Source organism: Gracilinanus agilis, chromosome 6 (assembly GCF_016433145.1).
Source record: "Gracilinanus agilis isolate LMUSP501 chromosome 6, AgileGrace, whole genome shotgun sequence".
Taxonomy (NCBI): Eukaryota; Metazoa; Chordata; class Mammalia; order Didelphimorphia; family Didelphidae; genus Gracilinanus; species Gracilinanus agilis.
The window spans coordinates 121,903,243-121,920,484 of NC_058135.1; the positions used below are offsets into that span (position 1 = coordinate 121,903,243).

The 17,242-nt window shown below is 38.2% G+C and overlaps 2 protein-coding genes across 5 annotated transcripts in view; one reads left to right on the forward strand and one right to left on the reverse strand.

Moving 5' to 3' along the window:
• The window catches only part of LRBA (LPS responsive beige-like anchor protein), a 686,065-nt gene that overhangs the window by 387,523 nt on the left and 281,300 nt on the right, over positions 1 to 17,242 (forward strand). The gene's annotated exons all lie outside the window — the stretch shown is intronic.
• On the reverse strand, positions 1,957 to 3,119 carry MAB21L2 (mab-21 like 2). Its single transcript, XM_044680736.1, has one exon. The coding sequence runs from the start codon at positions 3,117 to 3,119 to the stop codon at positions 2,040 to 2,042; it is 1,080 nt and encodes a 359-aa protein (XP_044536671.1). The 3' UTR covers positions 1,957 to 2,039.

Sequence of the window (17,242 nt, forward strand, 5' to 3'; positions counted from 1 at the left end):
TTGGAGCTTCCTTTTCCACCTATAATCCTTAGTTATTTACCAACACTTACCTATTTCTTAGGATGAGTGGGGAGGAAAGCATTTGTAAACACTAAAGTGCTACATAAAGATATGTTGTTCTTATTACAAGTGGCTTAGAAAATGTCCCTAAAATACTTTTGTATTTGCATGAGAAGAAAATTTCTCTTAGTATTTGTCTGAATTACCAAAAAAAAAAAGAAAGAAAGAAAGAAAGAAGGAAAGAAAGAAAGAAAGGAAGGAAGGAAGGAAGGAAGGAAGAAAGGAAGGAAGAAAAAGTGAGGCTAGGTTTCTATTTTTAAAGCCAAGTATATCTTAAAAGTGGAAATAAGATCAGCACTGATAAGATCACAAATTTATATTCTCTTCTAGAAATATGTTTTGTTTTGTTTTAAACTAAGAAACAGTAATCCCTACAAGCTAAACCTATTTTTATTAGATGAGCCCTTTTTCCGAACTCAAAGTGGACTCTAATCCCCAATCCCTTGCTTTAGACTTTTCATTTGGGTCCAAAGAAAAGCTACTCTCTTGCTTTTCTAAGAAATTAAGAATTAAGTCACATTCCAAGTTTGGGCTACAATACTTAAATAGTAAATAAAGATATTTTCCATAACTACCCATTAGCAAATTTCTAGCCTTTCTGATTATTTGAAATGTGATTTTGATAGGAGGCAATAAACTTCTCTCAAAATTAAACAACATTTTTCCTCATACTTTTCCAGATTTCTTCCAAGTCTGTGAAGTAATTTTCTTATGGTATCAATTTATAGAAGTTTTTTCCTTATGCATTAAATATGCATCCCATATTCTCTACTATAATTGTCTCTAGCCACCTTCAAAACACCTTCAGCAGAATCTACCCAATAATCATTTTGTAATAGAATAAAATATAAGGTTAACTATTTAGAAGAAAACAAGAATATTCAAAGGATTTAAGAAATTGTATTTCTCTTCCTCCTCAAGAATAAAAAATAAAAGGCTTAGTTCTTTCATTTTAGAAATATGACTAATATAACTATTCCATTTTTGTGCTCTCTTGGTATGATTGTGTGATACATGGCTTAGTTTTTTAATTTACTTAAAAGCCTAGAGAGGATAAATGGTTATAGAGGAGAAAAATCAACTAATAGCATTAATAATTCAGAGTAGATCTATAAATGTTTCCTTGCATTTCAAAGTCAAATTGAAATAGTTTGTTTTTTTAGTTACGGGATAAGAAAGCAAATCCATTAATTTTTAATGTGAATGAATTACATTTACCAATTAAGGTTGCATATATATGCATATTAATATTATCTGCCTTAAATCGAGGCATGTAATAAGTTAGCAGGATGAACTCTGCATGCTTAGAGCTATATTTGTGAATTTTAAAGAACAGACTTTGGTTTGATTCTGCATTCTTTAGCTTCAAAAGTTCTGGTCTCTACTTGAAAAATTGTTACACTTGAGATTTCGCCTATCCTGTTTAAAAACAATTCACAAAAGTCAATCCAAAGTTAAAGTAATATTTTATTACTGTTTTCAACAAGTGGGTTTAGGGTGAGGGTAGAGGTGCAAGAGAGAGAAGGGCACATAGTCTGAGGTTGGCACTGAAATACATTTAACATCAGTAAAACTTTTTTAAAAGAGAAATTTGTACATATAGTTAAATAATTTTTTCACTTGGTGACAACATTCAGGCAAACAAAAACAAAAAATAGAGGAGATAAAAACAGGAAAAGATTACTATACATGGATTTGAAAATGTACCTTGGGTTTCGTTTTGTTGTGGCAAAGTCCGATTGCTTCTTTTGTGTGATCTTTTAAATTCACATTTTTTGGGGGGGGGGAAAGAAAGAACACTCCTGTACAAGGTGATTTGTTTGTTTGTTAAACGTTCTTCTATCTGGTGGTGAGGTTTTTTGTTGTTGTTTTTCGTTGTCTTACTTGTCGATTAAATAAAATTTTGTTTTGGAGTTTTTGTTTTTCCGAAGCTTGGTGGGAGTTTGTTGTTGTTGTTTTTCCAAGTAGTCTCCACTGCCCTATAATTTGTCCAGGCTTTTGGGATTGGTGAGAATCTCTCTGGCCAATCTCCACGTCTGTTTGGCTGCGCTCTCCAGGGCCGAATGAGGCTTGCCCTGAAATAGGTCGAGGTTGGGCAAAAAATAATGGGGGCATCGCCGACACTGCAGACAAGAGATGAGCTGCAGCAGGATACCGTTGAGCCGGTCTCCTAGGCACGCTTCGTCCCAGTCAGTTTCCCGAGGGTGTTTCTCGCACTCATACAGCAGCAGGGTTTTCATGTGATAGTTGTTGAGCGGCTGGCCTGGCAGCTCCAGGTGACGGTCCCGAAGAGTCTTCAGCACTGATAAGCACTTGTTCCGGCAGCCGCCCATCAACAGTCGGTTCTCGGCCTCTCCGAACTGAAGCACCCAGGCATCACTCTCCGCCGAACTCTGCTTGCCTGTCAAGGAGTAGCACTCCTTAGAGAGCAAGTTGAACCCTTCGGCCTTGACCTCTGCCACCCGGTTGGGGCCAGGCCAAGGGATGTGGGGCATAGGCCATTGGGCAGCGCTGCGGGGCCAGATCCCGGTGCACTTGAACGCCGGCGTGATTTGCACCACATAACGCTCCCGGATGCGCAACTTCACCTCGCTAGTGTCCGCGATCATTTTCACCACGTCTCGATAGCTGCACTTGTCTACTGCCTGCGCCACCAGTGTCTGGAAGCGCGAGCGGATCTTGCGCGCCGAGAGGTAGCCTGATGCGGTGATGAACTCCACCCAGAGAGACATGCTTCGCTTACGACCATCGCTCAGCTTGAGCACTGCGCAGCCAGGCAGCGAGCCATCGTCCACGAAGTTGAAAACGCCCATCTGGTTGAGGTAGAGCACCACCTCGAACTCGGTGGGAGAGATGACTTCCAGCCCTTCATAGCGGGCATCGATCTCACTGAGGGAGCTGATGAAGCGAGGCTCTTGCACCTCCACTTCTTTAAGCACATCCGAGACCACTTTACAAACCTCGCGGATGGTCTTGGCGATTGCAGCCTTGCGCGCCTGACATCGCTCTGTGTAGTACTTATTGAGCTGGTACACCAGCTTGGCCTGAGCGGCGATCATGTTGGGGCACAGGTCCGGGCTATACACCGGGGTCTCGCAGTACGTTGAGGGATCCAAGGCTCACTCACTGGTGGTAGCCCTGCAGCTTGCGAAAAAGGCACCCTGCAACCCTAACTCCCGCAATTTCACTCCGCTTTTCTTTTCCACCGCAGCTGCGGGGCTGCTGTCTCTGGCTTCCCTTCCTGTCTCACTCCACCTCCTTATCTGTTACTCTCTCCTTCTAGAAATAAAAATTATTTAAAGACAACCACCACCACCACCACAACAACAAAAGAAAAGTACCTGAAATAGCTTTGGATTGTTGTTACTTCTTTTGATTTTTAAAATGAAGGTTTGTTTTTGTTTGTTTTTTTTTTGAGGGGATAGTAATAGGTATGAAAAAAGGATCCAGGCTTGGTTCCCAAAGGGATTGACTTGTTGGTAAGAGAGACAGCTTCGGCAAACTTGGAAACGCCCGTCTTTTAAGTGCTAAGTGCAGCCTTTAAATTTAAAAAAGCAGCTAAATATTAATATAGGCTGAATGGTTCGTTGGAAAACTTATCTCCAAGGATGAAAGAAGTCCTCAATCTAATAAGGCCCAATGGGAATGGGCGAGTTTACACTCTGTTTTTATCCCTCCTCCAAATTCAGAAGAGAAGGCTGTAATTAATGCTCTGAGCAGAAAAGTGCAACAAAGTCCATGGCAGCATCCGAGGTTCACTGGAGGTGCGCTGCTTTCAGTGTTTGTTTCTGCCTCTTGGAGCACTTCTAGTGTTGTGGTTTCTTTCTTTTCCTGCTGGAGGCGTATTCTGGACCCGATTTGTTTGTTTTGAAAGGATATCTTGTCTTTTTCTAGGTACAAACGGATGGAAGTTGTTTGAGATTCATTTCTGTTTTGTAATTTATAATTTTGTCTCTCACAAAATCTGTGTTATCTTGACGAAGTCGTTGTTTGCGTTGCATCTGGGGTATAGTTGTTATGGCCCCGGGTTTTTCTTCTCCTCCCCCTTTATGTTGCATTCAGGGAGAGCCTCGTTTTCTGTCTCTCTTGCCCCCGCCCCTCTCTTCTGCCTGTTCCCGGCTGTCTCTCTGGATCTGTCTCTGTCTCTGTCCCGCTGTCTCTGACTCCTTCACCGCCCCCGCCCCCTCCTCACTGTGGTGTGAGTCTCAACCTCTCTCTTTCTCTGTCTCGAGGTTTGCTGGAGTTGTTTAGTTTATGAATGGTCCCAGGGCCATCGTGAAGGGGGTGGAGCGTCAGATCATACAATCGCAGTCCGAGCTGTCACTGCTGCAGCCAATCCTAGAGAGGATATATGCACGTTAGAACCCGGTAGCTGCCACCACTTCACGTGATGGAAGAAAGGGGGCAAGGAGAAGTAGAGAAAGAAGAAGAGATTGTAAAGCCATATGCAGACTCCAAAGAATCCTTGTTCATACCCATCACTACCCCCTGGATTAGGGGTGGGGGCAGTTCTCATCAATTGCTAAGAAGAGAAATTTTGTAGGAGATGCTTAGAATGTTAAGGGGGGTGGGGGCGGAAGAGGGCAAAGAATAGCACAGATACAGAAACGTACAGGTTCTGTGCATTCTGTCAACCTCAAGAAAGGACAAGATGCAAACCACTTTACATAAATCACTTGTGTTCAGATTGGTGGGGGGGTTGGGGAAAGGGCTATTGTTTTCCTTTCTTTTCCCCAAAGTCTTCTTTTATACCCCTTCCTCATTGTTACAGAGATATGTAGCTGAGGGACATGGAGAAGAAAGATTTTAGGTGTGGATTTTAACCCTGAAAATAAAGTTTTAAATAAAATCAGCACCCTGGAAAGAAAACAATTGAGGCACAGTGGTTCCAAGCACCTTGATTTACATAGTGATGCTTTGTTTCATAATTCTTATGCGAGTTCTATTTGTTGTGGAATAATTACCACAAAATATCCTTAATCTCAGTAAATATTTTGACTATGCCACCGCCATTAAAGTGTAATCTGGTGAAACTTTTTCGTATACGAATATTCGAATTCCCTATAATTTGAAGCCATTTTAAGTGGAAAGTTTCTAAGGTAAAACTATGACTCGCATAAGCAATTTGTTTTCGAAATTGCTTCTTTATTTTTAAAGGCTTTGCAGCTACCAAAAAAAAAAAAACAACCAAAAACAAACAAACAAACAAACAAAAACCCTCTCCTCTGTTATTGATCGCTTTGGAAACCTTTGGAAAATTCTGATTTCACAGAACGCTTTTTTAAAAACACGGTTTCAAGTTATCGCTCCTCTAGAAATGCCTTTTTAATTTTTCCAGTCTTTGCATTGCAAGCCTGCTCTCACTACCGTAATAATCTCAATACCGTAATGTAGTTGGGGAAGAGGAGAATGAGAGGCATTTTTAGTTTGTTTAGAAGCGTGGAAGCTTTGCTCAAACCTCGGGCGCGCGGTTCCCCAGTCTGGAAAACAAACTCTACACCTAGAAGATAGACAGGTCTATTTTAGTTAGATTGTTGGGGGAGGGGCGGCTGACTTTTATCTCGGTAGACGACCTTGGGTGAATCCGCGGGGTTGGTTCGGGTTCTTCACTCGGTTTCGCTGATGAATAGTAGTGCTATTAGAAAGTTCAGAGAAGAGCCCGGAGAGTCAGGTGACTCGAATTAAGTTCTGGAGCTGAGCGAATTTTGAAAGCTCCCCCCCTTAGTCGTTGGGCTGGGACTAGTGGAGCCCAAGGCTCGGTCTGGCATCCTCTCCTCCGAGGTCGCCAGTAGCCGCCTCCAATAGTTCATTTACCACCCCCATCTTCCTCGCACTCCTCCTTAAGTGGATGAGAGGCTCTGTGCACAATCAGCTGGCTTAAACTTTGGGAGGTGGGATTTCTTTTTCTGTCCCTGGTTTGCAATACGGGCAGTGGGCTAGGAGGGTGTTTCCGACAGTCGGAACGAGGTGACTTTGGGTCTCCGGGACCGTCAACACTCCTGCGTGGGCTCTGTGCCAATGTAGGCAGCACGCGGCAGGGCTGAGCCCCCGAGGCCAGGATGGAGCGTAGGTGGAGAGGGCTGGGAGAGAAGTGCACCAGATCTAATGGAAAGGAAGCGACTTGGAAGTTTGTGGGCGAAGGGTGGAAAGCCCTGACCTGTTACTGGTAACTGGGCTATTCATTTCTCAGTCAGACCCGCACTCTGGGAATTGTTAGCGGGCGGAGAAGGCCACTTTCCTTAGGGAAGTTGTCAAACCAGACCCCAGAGTCCTATGGCCCGGCTCCTCTGGAGGGCAGTTACTCTGAGAAGACGGATGGCTGGACTAGCTAGCTAGGGTGCGGGCTTGTTTGGAGTGGCCTACTTTTTCCTCATTGTCCCTGGGAGGGGAGCAGCTGAGACCCGGGAGGCTCCACGTCTCTTCCCGTAGGTGGGGCACCACGCACTGTGCCAGGGAGTAATGGTTTACAAATTCTCCTAAATGGGACAGAGGATCCTCCAACCTGACTCCGCCTGGCTTCACTTTCTCTTGGCTGATGGCGATTTCAGGAGAGAGCTTCTACGTTCTTCCCTCTCTCTCGCTTTTCTAACTCCCCCCACCCCCCACCCCCTTCCCTTTATCCTTCGTGCACTGAGCCCGGGCTTCTTCGGGAATGGCGGAGAGCTGAGCCTGAGGAAGTAGCAGAGAGTGGAAGGCATCCTGTGCAAACTCCTTCACGGCCGAAATGCCCTGCTTTGCCGATCCACCTTCTTATTCTCCCAACGGCTCAGCCAAACGCCCCGAACGTTTCCAACTCCCACCACAGTTTCCCTTGCTTTTTTTCCTGCCTTTTACATCGAGGCTGAATGATGATACAATGTTACAAATGTTTTGATTTAAAAACAATTCATTACCAATTTATCCTGAGGTAGGAGTGCTAGTATATAATAAATCAGTTAAACAAAGCCGACTTTAATTTATTGCCCGGGCACTAATTAGAAACATCATTTGAGCAATAAACTTAAACACTTCCAGCAAATAGCGCCATGCAACTCCTCCCCACCACCACCCCCCAGCCCCTCGCCTTTGCGGCTGCCCTGCATTAAGAGCAGCTTCATCTGTGTGTTTGCGGATCAGTTCTTCCCCAAGATGAATAATTGAAGGGGGAACAGTATCCAAGGAGGCTGTAATTGAAGAGCCCTTGTCACCTCTGCTTTTATGTATGTTAGTATAGAAGTCCATCAGCAGCTCCTTGATGGTGTATTAAAACGAAGTGGCAGCCCCTTCTGGAGGAGATACTGTATTCTATTAAAAGGACCAAGTGAGAGAGAGGAAACTCTCAAGGCTAAAAGCCACTTGAAGTCTTCAGACCAATTGATCTGTATTCTCTAGTTATAATCCGTCTCATCATACTTGAGTTAATGAGGCAAGGGAGTAAGGTGGGGGTGGGGAGAGATCTGATGGTCCTTGACAAATTCATTAGGGAGGCTGCAGGACATTTTATTTGACTGTTAAACATCTTGTTTGTTTGGTTTAGGCAGTGCCAATAGCAGCATGCTGCTGCCTGGAGCAATGGTGTGTTTTGCTAGGGAGAGCTTCTTCTGCAAAGGATACTTGGAGGGGGGAGGGGAAATGTTGATAATGTGTGGTTTTGTTTTTTTTTTTAATTGCTGGGTATTTGTAGTACCATTTGGGTATCTCTCAGTATTAGACTTATCTTGATGAAGAGTCATAATAGCTAGATGAAAGCACTGGTGGTGGGGATGGAGAGGTGAATGCTTTTAGGAACCAGTTATTAATTTTAAGAAATTTCTTTAGAAAAATATGCCTCGAACTTTAAATAAAAATTGCATCAGTTAGGCTATTAATTACACACATACACACACACCCATTCCCAGAGATATTACAATTTTTGGTCAGCTTCCTAGTTTTATCTTTGTATTGGATTTTGAGTAAATGAGATCTTATTATTAGATCTATTATTCCTTTCCCCTTTTTAAGTAAACAGTTAATGAGTGAGAAAAACCTACAAAATAGATAATTTTGTTTAATAATTTTATAGAATTATTCACTTAATTTTAGACAAGAATTTGACACTCAATTCTAGTGAAAATTTGGGACATAATATAACTTTAGGAACCCATCATTTACTTCCAAATAGTACAATGGTGGTCTCTATGCCCTAAGATAGAACATAGAATATTGAAGAGTGGTGAGGAATTAAGCTAAAACATAAATATAATGAGAGTTCATTTTAAAATAGGTAATATTATACTTGATTTTTCAAAGAATCTTACCCAAAGTTAACAGTCTAAAATGCAATAATTTTCTTGCCTTCAGAACTTTTTTTCTCCCTACATAACAGCCTTCAAACAGCTTCAGCCTAACTGCTTTGTAAAAAGTATGCTGTACTCTCATTTTTAGAAAAAATAGTATAGGAAAAGGACTAATGTCCTTTGTCTGTCATTTTTATACATTCCTGCACTACTGAGGAAGCTTAAACTGCTGCAGGGAATGTGTAGATTTGAAAAGAAATGATTCAGTAGTACATGTTGTGTTTCTCAGTAGTAAAACCAAACTAATAGCTGAAGTCAGTGCTTCTGTGGACCTGACAGTTATAATCCTGTTTACATTTCCAGAGAATACGAAGTCCTTAAACTGTGGATTGTTTTTATTATTTGCTGATCATAGAACTGTGTTTACTGGATTAACTTTGTTCTTTTTGAAGTCGATCATACCTGGGAGACTTGGAAGGTATTTATTCTTTTAATTACTGTAGAAAGAATATATGTGTTTCACTAGCCTTTAATGAGCAGTACATAAATCTTTTAACTATTTGATTTTGTTTCCTACTAGTAGATCTTAGAAACATTGTAAAATTACTGACTTTTTTCTTTTAAAATGTGATATAGAAATGTTATTATTGTTGTTTTTGGTGGGGGAGGGATGTGTGCATTTTTTATTTTCCTAGATCATTGCTTTTTCTTTGCATGAAGATTTTTCCCCCTCTTTGTTATTATAACTCTCGAATCTTATGCTTAGGTGGCTGCCTTAATAATTATATAATCTTTAAAACATATTAAAAATGGAAATCCTCCGGCTTAAGAATTCCATCTAATAAGAATAGAAAGTCAAAATGTATCCTAGATACTTAAAAAAACCCAACTATGTTAAGTGATGAGATGGAATGAATAGTAACATTACAATCCTGGAATATGTTTTCTTACAAACGCTTACACGTGTTGTGCTATCTAAACTCTGTAAAAAACATGCGTCAGCTTTTCAGTATTTTGATTTAAAGGACCTCTATTATGTAATCAACTTCTCTAAATCTAAAAGGGCTTGTGGTAGAGATTGTTTCTAAATTCTTGATGTTTGATATCCTGGAATTCATCTAGAGTAATCAGTTACAGTTTATTTTTAAACAGTTCCCTGAAGCTTCTTCTAATCATTTTAAGAAGCCAACCATACTATTAGAAGGAGTTAAAACTTTTTTTCTAATAAAATTCTTCCTATTTTTTAAACCATGGAGTGTCTTTGGGTAGTGAACAAAGAACTTTTTAAACTAGAGAAATCATATTTAAAATGATGTGCTATAAGGTAAAACTTATAGTTTGCCAACAGTAAGTCTATCATACTAAAGGGTGACAAATCAAATGTTTTTGTACATTTTCTACTTGTAGAAGCTCCTGGGCCTTTGAGTGCTGTTCTATATATAGTGATGTTTGGGCATAAATTGATTACCCACTTATTTAGGATTTAAATGGATTCTTTTCTAAAATTACTCTAATTCTAATAAGTTATGTTTAGAAAGGGGACAATAAGGTTTATGAGAGGATTTTGTTCTCCATATCTGCTACTTGGTATATGTATGGTGTGTTAATTAAATTATGCATAACTTAATATCTGTTGTAAAGTGTTTTAAACAAAAGGGGTCATGAATATAACAAAAGCAATCAAATAGAGTATTTGCATTTTAAAAATAAAGTATGCAGCTTTTAATTGGAAACTAACAAAGTAAAGGTTATTATATACTTTAGCAATTCCTTTTCCAAACCTAGCTAGCCTAATTCATAGACAGCAGACATTCATCTTGTAATTGAAACTGTGCTCAAAGGCTTTCTGAAACTGTGAGAGCCTCTACTTTAATGGTATAAACTTCAAGAATCCAGAGTTCTCTCCACATCTTCTGGATGAGGCATCAGAGTAGAGTTTTAGTAGACACACATGCATATGTGTATATGCACATGTGTACATATGTAACTTGTATATACATATTGATGGTGTTGTTCCAATGTTTCAATTGTATCTATTCTTTGTGACCCCCATTTAGGGTTTTGTTGGCAAAAATACTAGAGTGGTTCGCCATTTCCTTCTCCAACTTATTTTACAGATAAGGAAACTTAAGGCAAACAGGGTTAAGTCACTTAACCAGGGTCACCCAGCTAGGAAGTATTTGAGGCCCAGCATATGCATGCATGATTTTATTGTATTTAAAAAAGAAAATGATTTGGTTTCCTCAATAGTTTTAAATATCATTTTCCAGAAAATATGTTGGTTAGCTTCATTGTATTTTTACTATCTTTATCATGATTAGATATAAATATTTTGATTTACATATGTAATTTTTAAAGAAATATTTTTCATATCCCCCCAAAAAGCTTGTCATAATATATTAATATTAATAGTGACATTTATTTTGAGAACCAACTTGTAATAAAATTGGAAGAGATATAGTATTTTCTTTCTGAATGATGAATATAATATAATAGTAATTTAGTGGGTAGAGAGTCAGCTTTGGCATCAGGAAGACCTTGTCCAGCTTTTGACATTTATTGGCAGTGTGATCCTAGGCAAGTCATTTAATACACCCCCTCTCCACCAACTCTGTAAGAGTATGATTGTAACTGCCAAATTTAGTTTCTACTCAGAGGAGTTGCTTATACCAATGAAATCACAGATCCTGACTGTCCTCCTCCCCTGAAAAATGTTTGGAAATGATTACCCTTATTCTTGACTCTAAAAGTAGAGCAAAGAATAGAATCATAAGATCTAGGCCTAGAAAGCATACTATCGATCATGGATTCTAACCCTCTCATTTTACTAAGGACCAGAAAGGTCACTGACTTGCCCAAGGCCATATAATTAGTGCCAGAGCTCAGATTCATTTTCAGGTCCTCTGACTATACTTTCTAGTTATTTTTGCACCATATTACATAAATGTATTTGTTTATTTATAATATTATAGCATACTATAGAGCATTTTGCATCCAAGTTAGATTTTAGCTACCTTTAGCTAAAAATATCTAAAAACAAATTTGACTTGAACTATGCAATGATTTACAATATCGCCAAAAGATTAACAATTCTTAGTATAGTTAACTTAGTTATTCAGTGATTATATAGTTTGTCAGATATTCAGTTTCTTTTCCTCTTGAATGACTGAATTTAATTGTTGTTAGTTGCTTATCTGAAGATATAGGCAAGAGGAGGTGTATTAAAGTAGATTTAGCCAATATTGAAACCTGTCACCTTAGAATATTGAAAAGTTGACAGTATGCTTCAAAGTTGTATCACCTTTTGTTATATGAAAATAATACTACTGTTTCACTATCATCACTAGGACATGTGCTTTGAGTTGTGTCTTTCAATAATCACAGTGGATTTGCTCAAAGCCAAACACCTTTGCCTTGTTTCCCTTGTAAGCAATAGTATACATTTTTAAAACAGCTGGATAGGGTTAGGGTCAGGGATACATATATTCTATACCAACTAATAGAGTTTTTCTTGATTAAGAGAGATGATTTAGAGAATCACATCTTTGATCTTGGCCTGATTAACAGTATGCTTTAGCCCACCTGGTAAAACTGGCCCAAACTTAGGTAAAAGAACATATCTCTAGCAGTTTATTCCCCCATGATTTTTAGGATATTCCTATGTGGACCTGTATATAATAAAGAAGGACATAAAAATCTGTATGCTAGTAGCACTCAGCTTTTTACAGTATTAAATCTTAAATCTAGGCCAACTAGTCTTTTAAGCATCTTCTACTTTTCTCCAAATTTGCTGAGGGCATCTTCTTCCTTTTAATCTTTTGGCATCAATTTTTCATCTGTTAATTATAAAGCTTTGAGGTCTTTGTTGTATTATTTCAATTGGAAATGCAAAGCTCTAATCTTTTGTATATACAGTATAGAAACAGTATACTCATTCTTAATATTTTCTTCAACTTTTTTTCATAAATGAGAGTAAAAGTGATATGCAGAGAGATTTCTGCCATTTTCTTATAGTGATAAGAAAAAATTCCTTTTTTGCTCCTATCACATAGAGAAGACATCTGTATAGCCTAAGTGAAATAGTATTTGATGATCCAAGGGTTGGAAACTTTTTTTTAACCATCTAAAGTAAAAGTAGGATGTAAAACAGCTGTCTTGGGTCTGTGACTTTCAAGGCTCTGCCAGTCTGTTTCTTTTCTGCATTTTTCCTTTCTATCTTTCTTTATTATCTCTGGAACCTAAGGAGTCATTCTCTTATTTTCTGATTGGTTTTGTCTGCTAGAAATTCTTAGTTGGTGGGTTTAAATTGATTCTAGGTAGGGAGAAAAAACTTTGATCTATGGCTATGACTGTTTCCAAATGATTTGCTTACTGGGACTGGACACTGTCCATGCCCTTTCACTTCACTATCAGATAGCCATAGCAAAAGGACTTGACATGCCACCAGATACATAGTTAATCATCACATTTAGGTCTGTAAAGAGATGCATCCAGACTCATTCAGGCCTAATATTTTTAATGGATAGTTGTATTATAGTTGGTTAAAATTCTGCATAAATTTATTTTAAAATATAACAAATTTTCAAGACTATGTCACATACTTCAGTGCCAGTGCCTATCTTGATTCATAACCAATATTTTGTTAATATTTTATATTTATAAAATATTTTCATCTCAGAATTTTTCCAGGCATTAAGTTTTTGATTCATGCTGTTTCTTTAGAATAGATGTTTGAAGACTTTCACTTGGGAGAATCCTAGAGCAAAAGTAAGCTTAAAGGGATTTGTATTTGTCATGCCATGCATGGACATACTAGTGCTAGATTGTTTCCATCTAGTTTTTTTTCTTTGTATTTTCAAGTGCATGTAAGAAACAACAAATAGGTCACAGAGGCCCAGGATCTATTAAGTAGTTGTTTGTTGAATTTTGTTCTAATATTTTATTGAGTGATTAATAGCAGTTAAATCTTAAAATGGAAACATTGAACAGACTTTAATAACATTTATTTGCATGTATACTACAGCCAATGAAATTTCTTGTTATTTTGCTGAGGTCATTAGATGGGAGGTAGGAGTGATTAAGAAAAGACATAGAGGAATAGGTATGGTTAATTGAGAACTAGCAGGTTGTCTCTGTCTGTCTGTCTGTCTGTCTGTCGCTCTTCCCCCACCCCTCCCTAGGAATCAGGGACCAATTTTGAACTTTTGAATAAGATCTGAATCAGGCTTTGTGACAGACAACATTTTGTTTTTGGATCTCAAAAAATAAAGTCTCAGGTTTACAATTAACCACTGACTCACATAGTGATACATGTTCTCTTTAGTGAGGTGACACCAGTATAAACAGATTTAGATTTCTATGTTCATATTTTGTCAAAAGACAGATCCTACAGAGGAATGATTTTCTAAATTTGAGTAACCAGAGGAAGGAAAGTTTAGCATTCTCTCTTACTTTTACTTGTTTTCATCAGAAGATCTGACAAGCATAAAAGTGTTAACATCTTTCATTTTGCAGATGTTCCTAGTTTTCCTTCAAACTGTAAAAGATACTATATGCATGTAATTTGGCAGGAAATAATTTCAACACCTCTTTTCAGATATATGATAATAACTTGCATGTTTGTGCCAAACTTTTAGGCATTTTTCTGGATAGACAAAGAAAATATATCAAAATCTAACACCTTGTCTCAGGTCAAGCAATGTGACTGCCTGTTTGCTTCTATCTCTTTTACTATTTCTCCATCTATTATCTATCTTCCTATCTCTCCATATCTCTGTCAATATCCATCTATGATCTAACTTCACCACCCTATTCCCCCTCCCCCCCTCTCTCTTGTCTGTCTCTCTGTCTATATCCCTTCCAACTGGCACAGATGAGTTATTTATCTCATGTTTGGTGTTTGTTGGAAGTCCATCAGTAATGGGATTGGAGTACCAGTTTGACTACCAAGGGAATTGTTGATAGGCACTTTGTGGGTTTGCAAAGTGCAAATTTGAAAGAACGAGAGACTAGAAATGCATAGCTATTTGTGAATTTATGTTTTATCTCACTTTACTTGAAAATTTATGAGTAGAGTGACTTAAGGGTGCAGGAGTTGTGTGTTCCAGGGCTTGCCCCTACTGATAACACCCTTGTTGGCGTGAAAGTGCAATGCAAATTATGACAGTTACAACCTTCTGTTTTGTTTAACCTGTCAGTGGATTTCCTGGCTCAGTGCTGAGGGCAATGGTGTGTTCAGCTAGTCCATATTCACCTAAACTTAAAAGGTCAGGTTTCTACAGGCAAGCCTAGTCAAAGCCTAATTGATGAGGAGGGCAGGGAGACAGAATTTACTGTTCTGTTGGCTAGTTTCATATCGTTAGGTTGTCCTGAAAGCATCAGGCAGTCACAGCCCCTTTCATGTAAGTGCTGACCCTAGACAGGAGCTGACAATCAAAGGAGGCAGCCACAGGAACCAGTGCAAGTAGACTATTGATTTTTCAGTTAGGTCTAAGTAGTTTGTAGTATGGGTAATGGGTGACAGAAGCAGGTATGTCATTATCAATGAGCTCCTGAACAGTAGCGACAACCCTCCCTCATATTTCCTTCAGCCCTGACAGTATGCATCCAGAGGTGGTCAATAAATCGCCCAACCTTTCACTGACAAGTAGCTTGGAGGTTGGTAGGGGTAGGAGTTATAGAGCTAAACTTCTGTATTAGAACTTGGGGTAGGTATGAGAAAAAGGCAGAATATAGTTCAAATCATTAAGGTTTGTTAGGTTTCAAACTGGATAATTACATACACCAATGAAAAACTGGAGTTTCATGTTAAACTTTTGAATATATTAACAGCTCTTTCCATAGTCAAGAGAAAAATAGAAATGGTCATATCATATGTAAGCATTCTTCATGGATAATTAGGTTAGGTTGTTGTGATATAGTCTTGTTTTATTCTGGACTAGCTCTGCATTTAATCAAAGGTACGCTTACCATAGAAGTCCAACAATTAGAGATTGCCCTTCAAAATCTATCTTAATTTCTTTTCTCATCTTAAACTTTGTAGCTAGAGATCATTTTAAAAAGAAAAAAACATCCAACTTGAACCACTGGTAAATTTGATGTATTAGCAATTAAGAAGTAACCACTATGACCCTCAAATCCTTTGTACATTACTTTATGTAGCCCAGAGTAGCAATGAGTGAGGGAAATTTAATGATTATAATTTGATGAATTATGGTTTGATCCTGAATCTAAAATGAGGTGAGGCTTTTTGTTTTGTTTTAAAAGAACCTTTCACATGGCTCATTCATTTTAATAGGGGCATATAGTTTACTTTCACTTAGACACAGAGTATAACAGCTCTTGACATAAAGTGCACATGTTCATGAGAGGTATAGGATAAATTAGAGATGTTTTAAATTTAAGCCCAATCCCTAATTTTGTTACATTATTTAAGTAATACAAAGATGTGAGTATTTATGCCCCAAAGTGGGACTTTAGACTGCCCCGAGATGCTTGCAAAATAACATATGCTTACACTTAAAAAAAATCTTTAAACAAATTGAAATAAAACAGAAGAGTAAATGTTTTGAAAAACTTCCTTAAATAACTCATTCCTTTGGTATCTTGTTTAACACTGATATTATACAGAGCAAGATTCTAAGGCAACAGCCCTGCCTTGCTGCTAAATGTCCTGCATGGCCAAATGAATCATTTCCATTTGTCTCCTGCAACTAAAAATTATTTTCTTTGTTTGACTTAACTACAAAGTAGGTTGACACACACTGAAAGGATTGATGTTTAAATATTTTCTTAAGGTTGCAGTGAAATGTCTGGGCCAAATACTCTCTTCCTTATTTTACAAGAGATTACAAAAAAAAATGCAGATAAAGCAAACTGATACTGAAGTGTTGTTGCTTTAGAGTGAGTTACCAAAGTTTAGGAATTATGTAGGTTAATATATTTAAGGGAAAAGCTTGTTCATTTAACTTGAATCCATTAAGTTTGGTGGCATACAAGTTGTTTGGAATTGGGTACAATTCATAGCTATGCATTTTTTTCTCTTGTCACTAGCCGTCTTTTACTGCATCTATGTTTTTCTGTTTGACTAGATAAAAGATCCAGCTGAGCAGTTGGAATCTTTTTTATCTTTGGTTACATTACAGGTACAGCCTCTTTTGCTGCATTTGCAATGTCTTGCTGGCATGCTATGTTATTGCAGGACTGTAAAAAAAAGAGCTGCAGAAGGGGGGGGGGCAAATTAAATTTTCATGAAAGAAAATCCTAATCAGCAGTGACAGTGTAAGAGAAAGATGATTGCCACTTGGTCATTGTGGAGAGGCACTTAGATTTGGTGTCAGTGCTTCTGTTAATGATGACTAATGTCTTTCTTGGTGCAAGTGCATGCTCAAACATACTGCTACAGCCTGGAGAGAGATTGGAGCCATAGGCACCAATAAGCAAAAGCATTAGGTGTCCTAAAACAAAGCTTTGTGAATATAATATAATATAATACTGAGCCCAATTCTGAGAAAGATAAATATATAGAATACTAAACTCTTTCATTTCCAGTGGGGTAGAGGGCAAGACATGACAGGGGAGAGACTTGTACATAGCTGTATTAAATATCACAAGGAATCTCTACATAAACATAACTCACTTTGGTGCATGAATTGAAAGGAAATAATTTTGATTCTGGACATGTACACGAATCACAGAAACCCATGTGTTAAGTATGCATTTAATCTTATGTTAATGAAACTTTGAAAAAAATATCCTGTTTCTGTGTATCATCTTAATTCAGTGTCTCAATTTAATTTAATTAATCATTCAGTGTATCATATTTTGCTTTATTTTGAATTTATCCTTCATAGTCAAATGCAGCAGTGTGATTTGAGAGGTCTTTTAGAGTATGTTGGTTTTAAGTTTGGATTTAGCTGATACATATA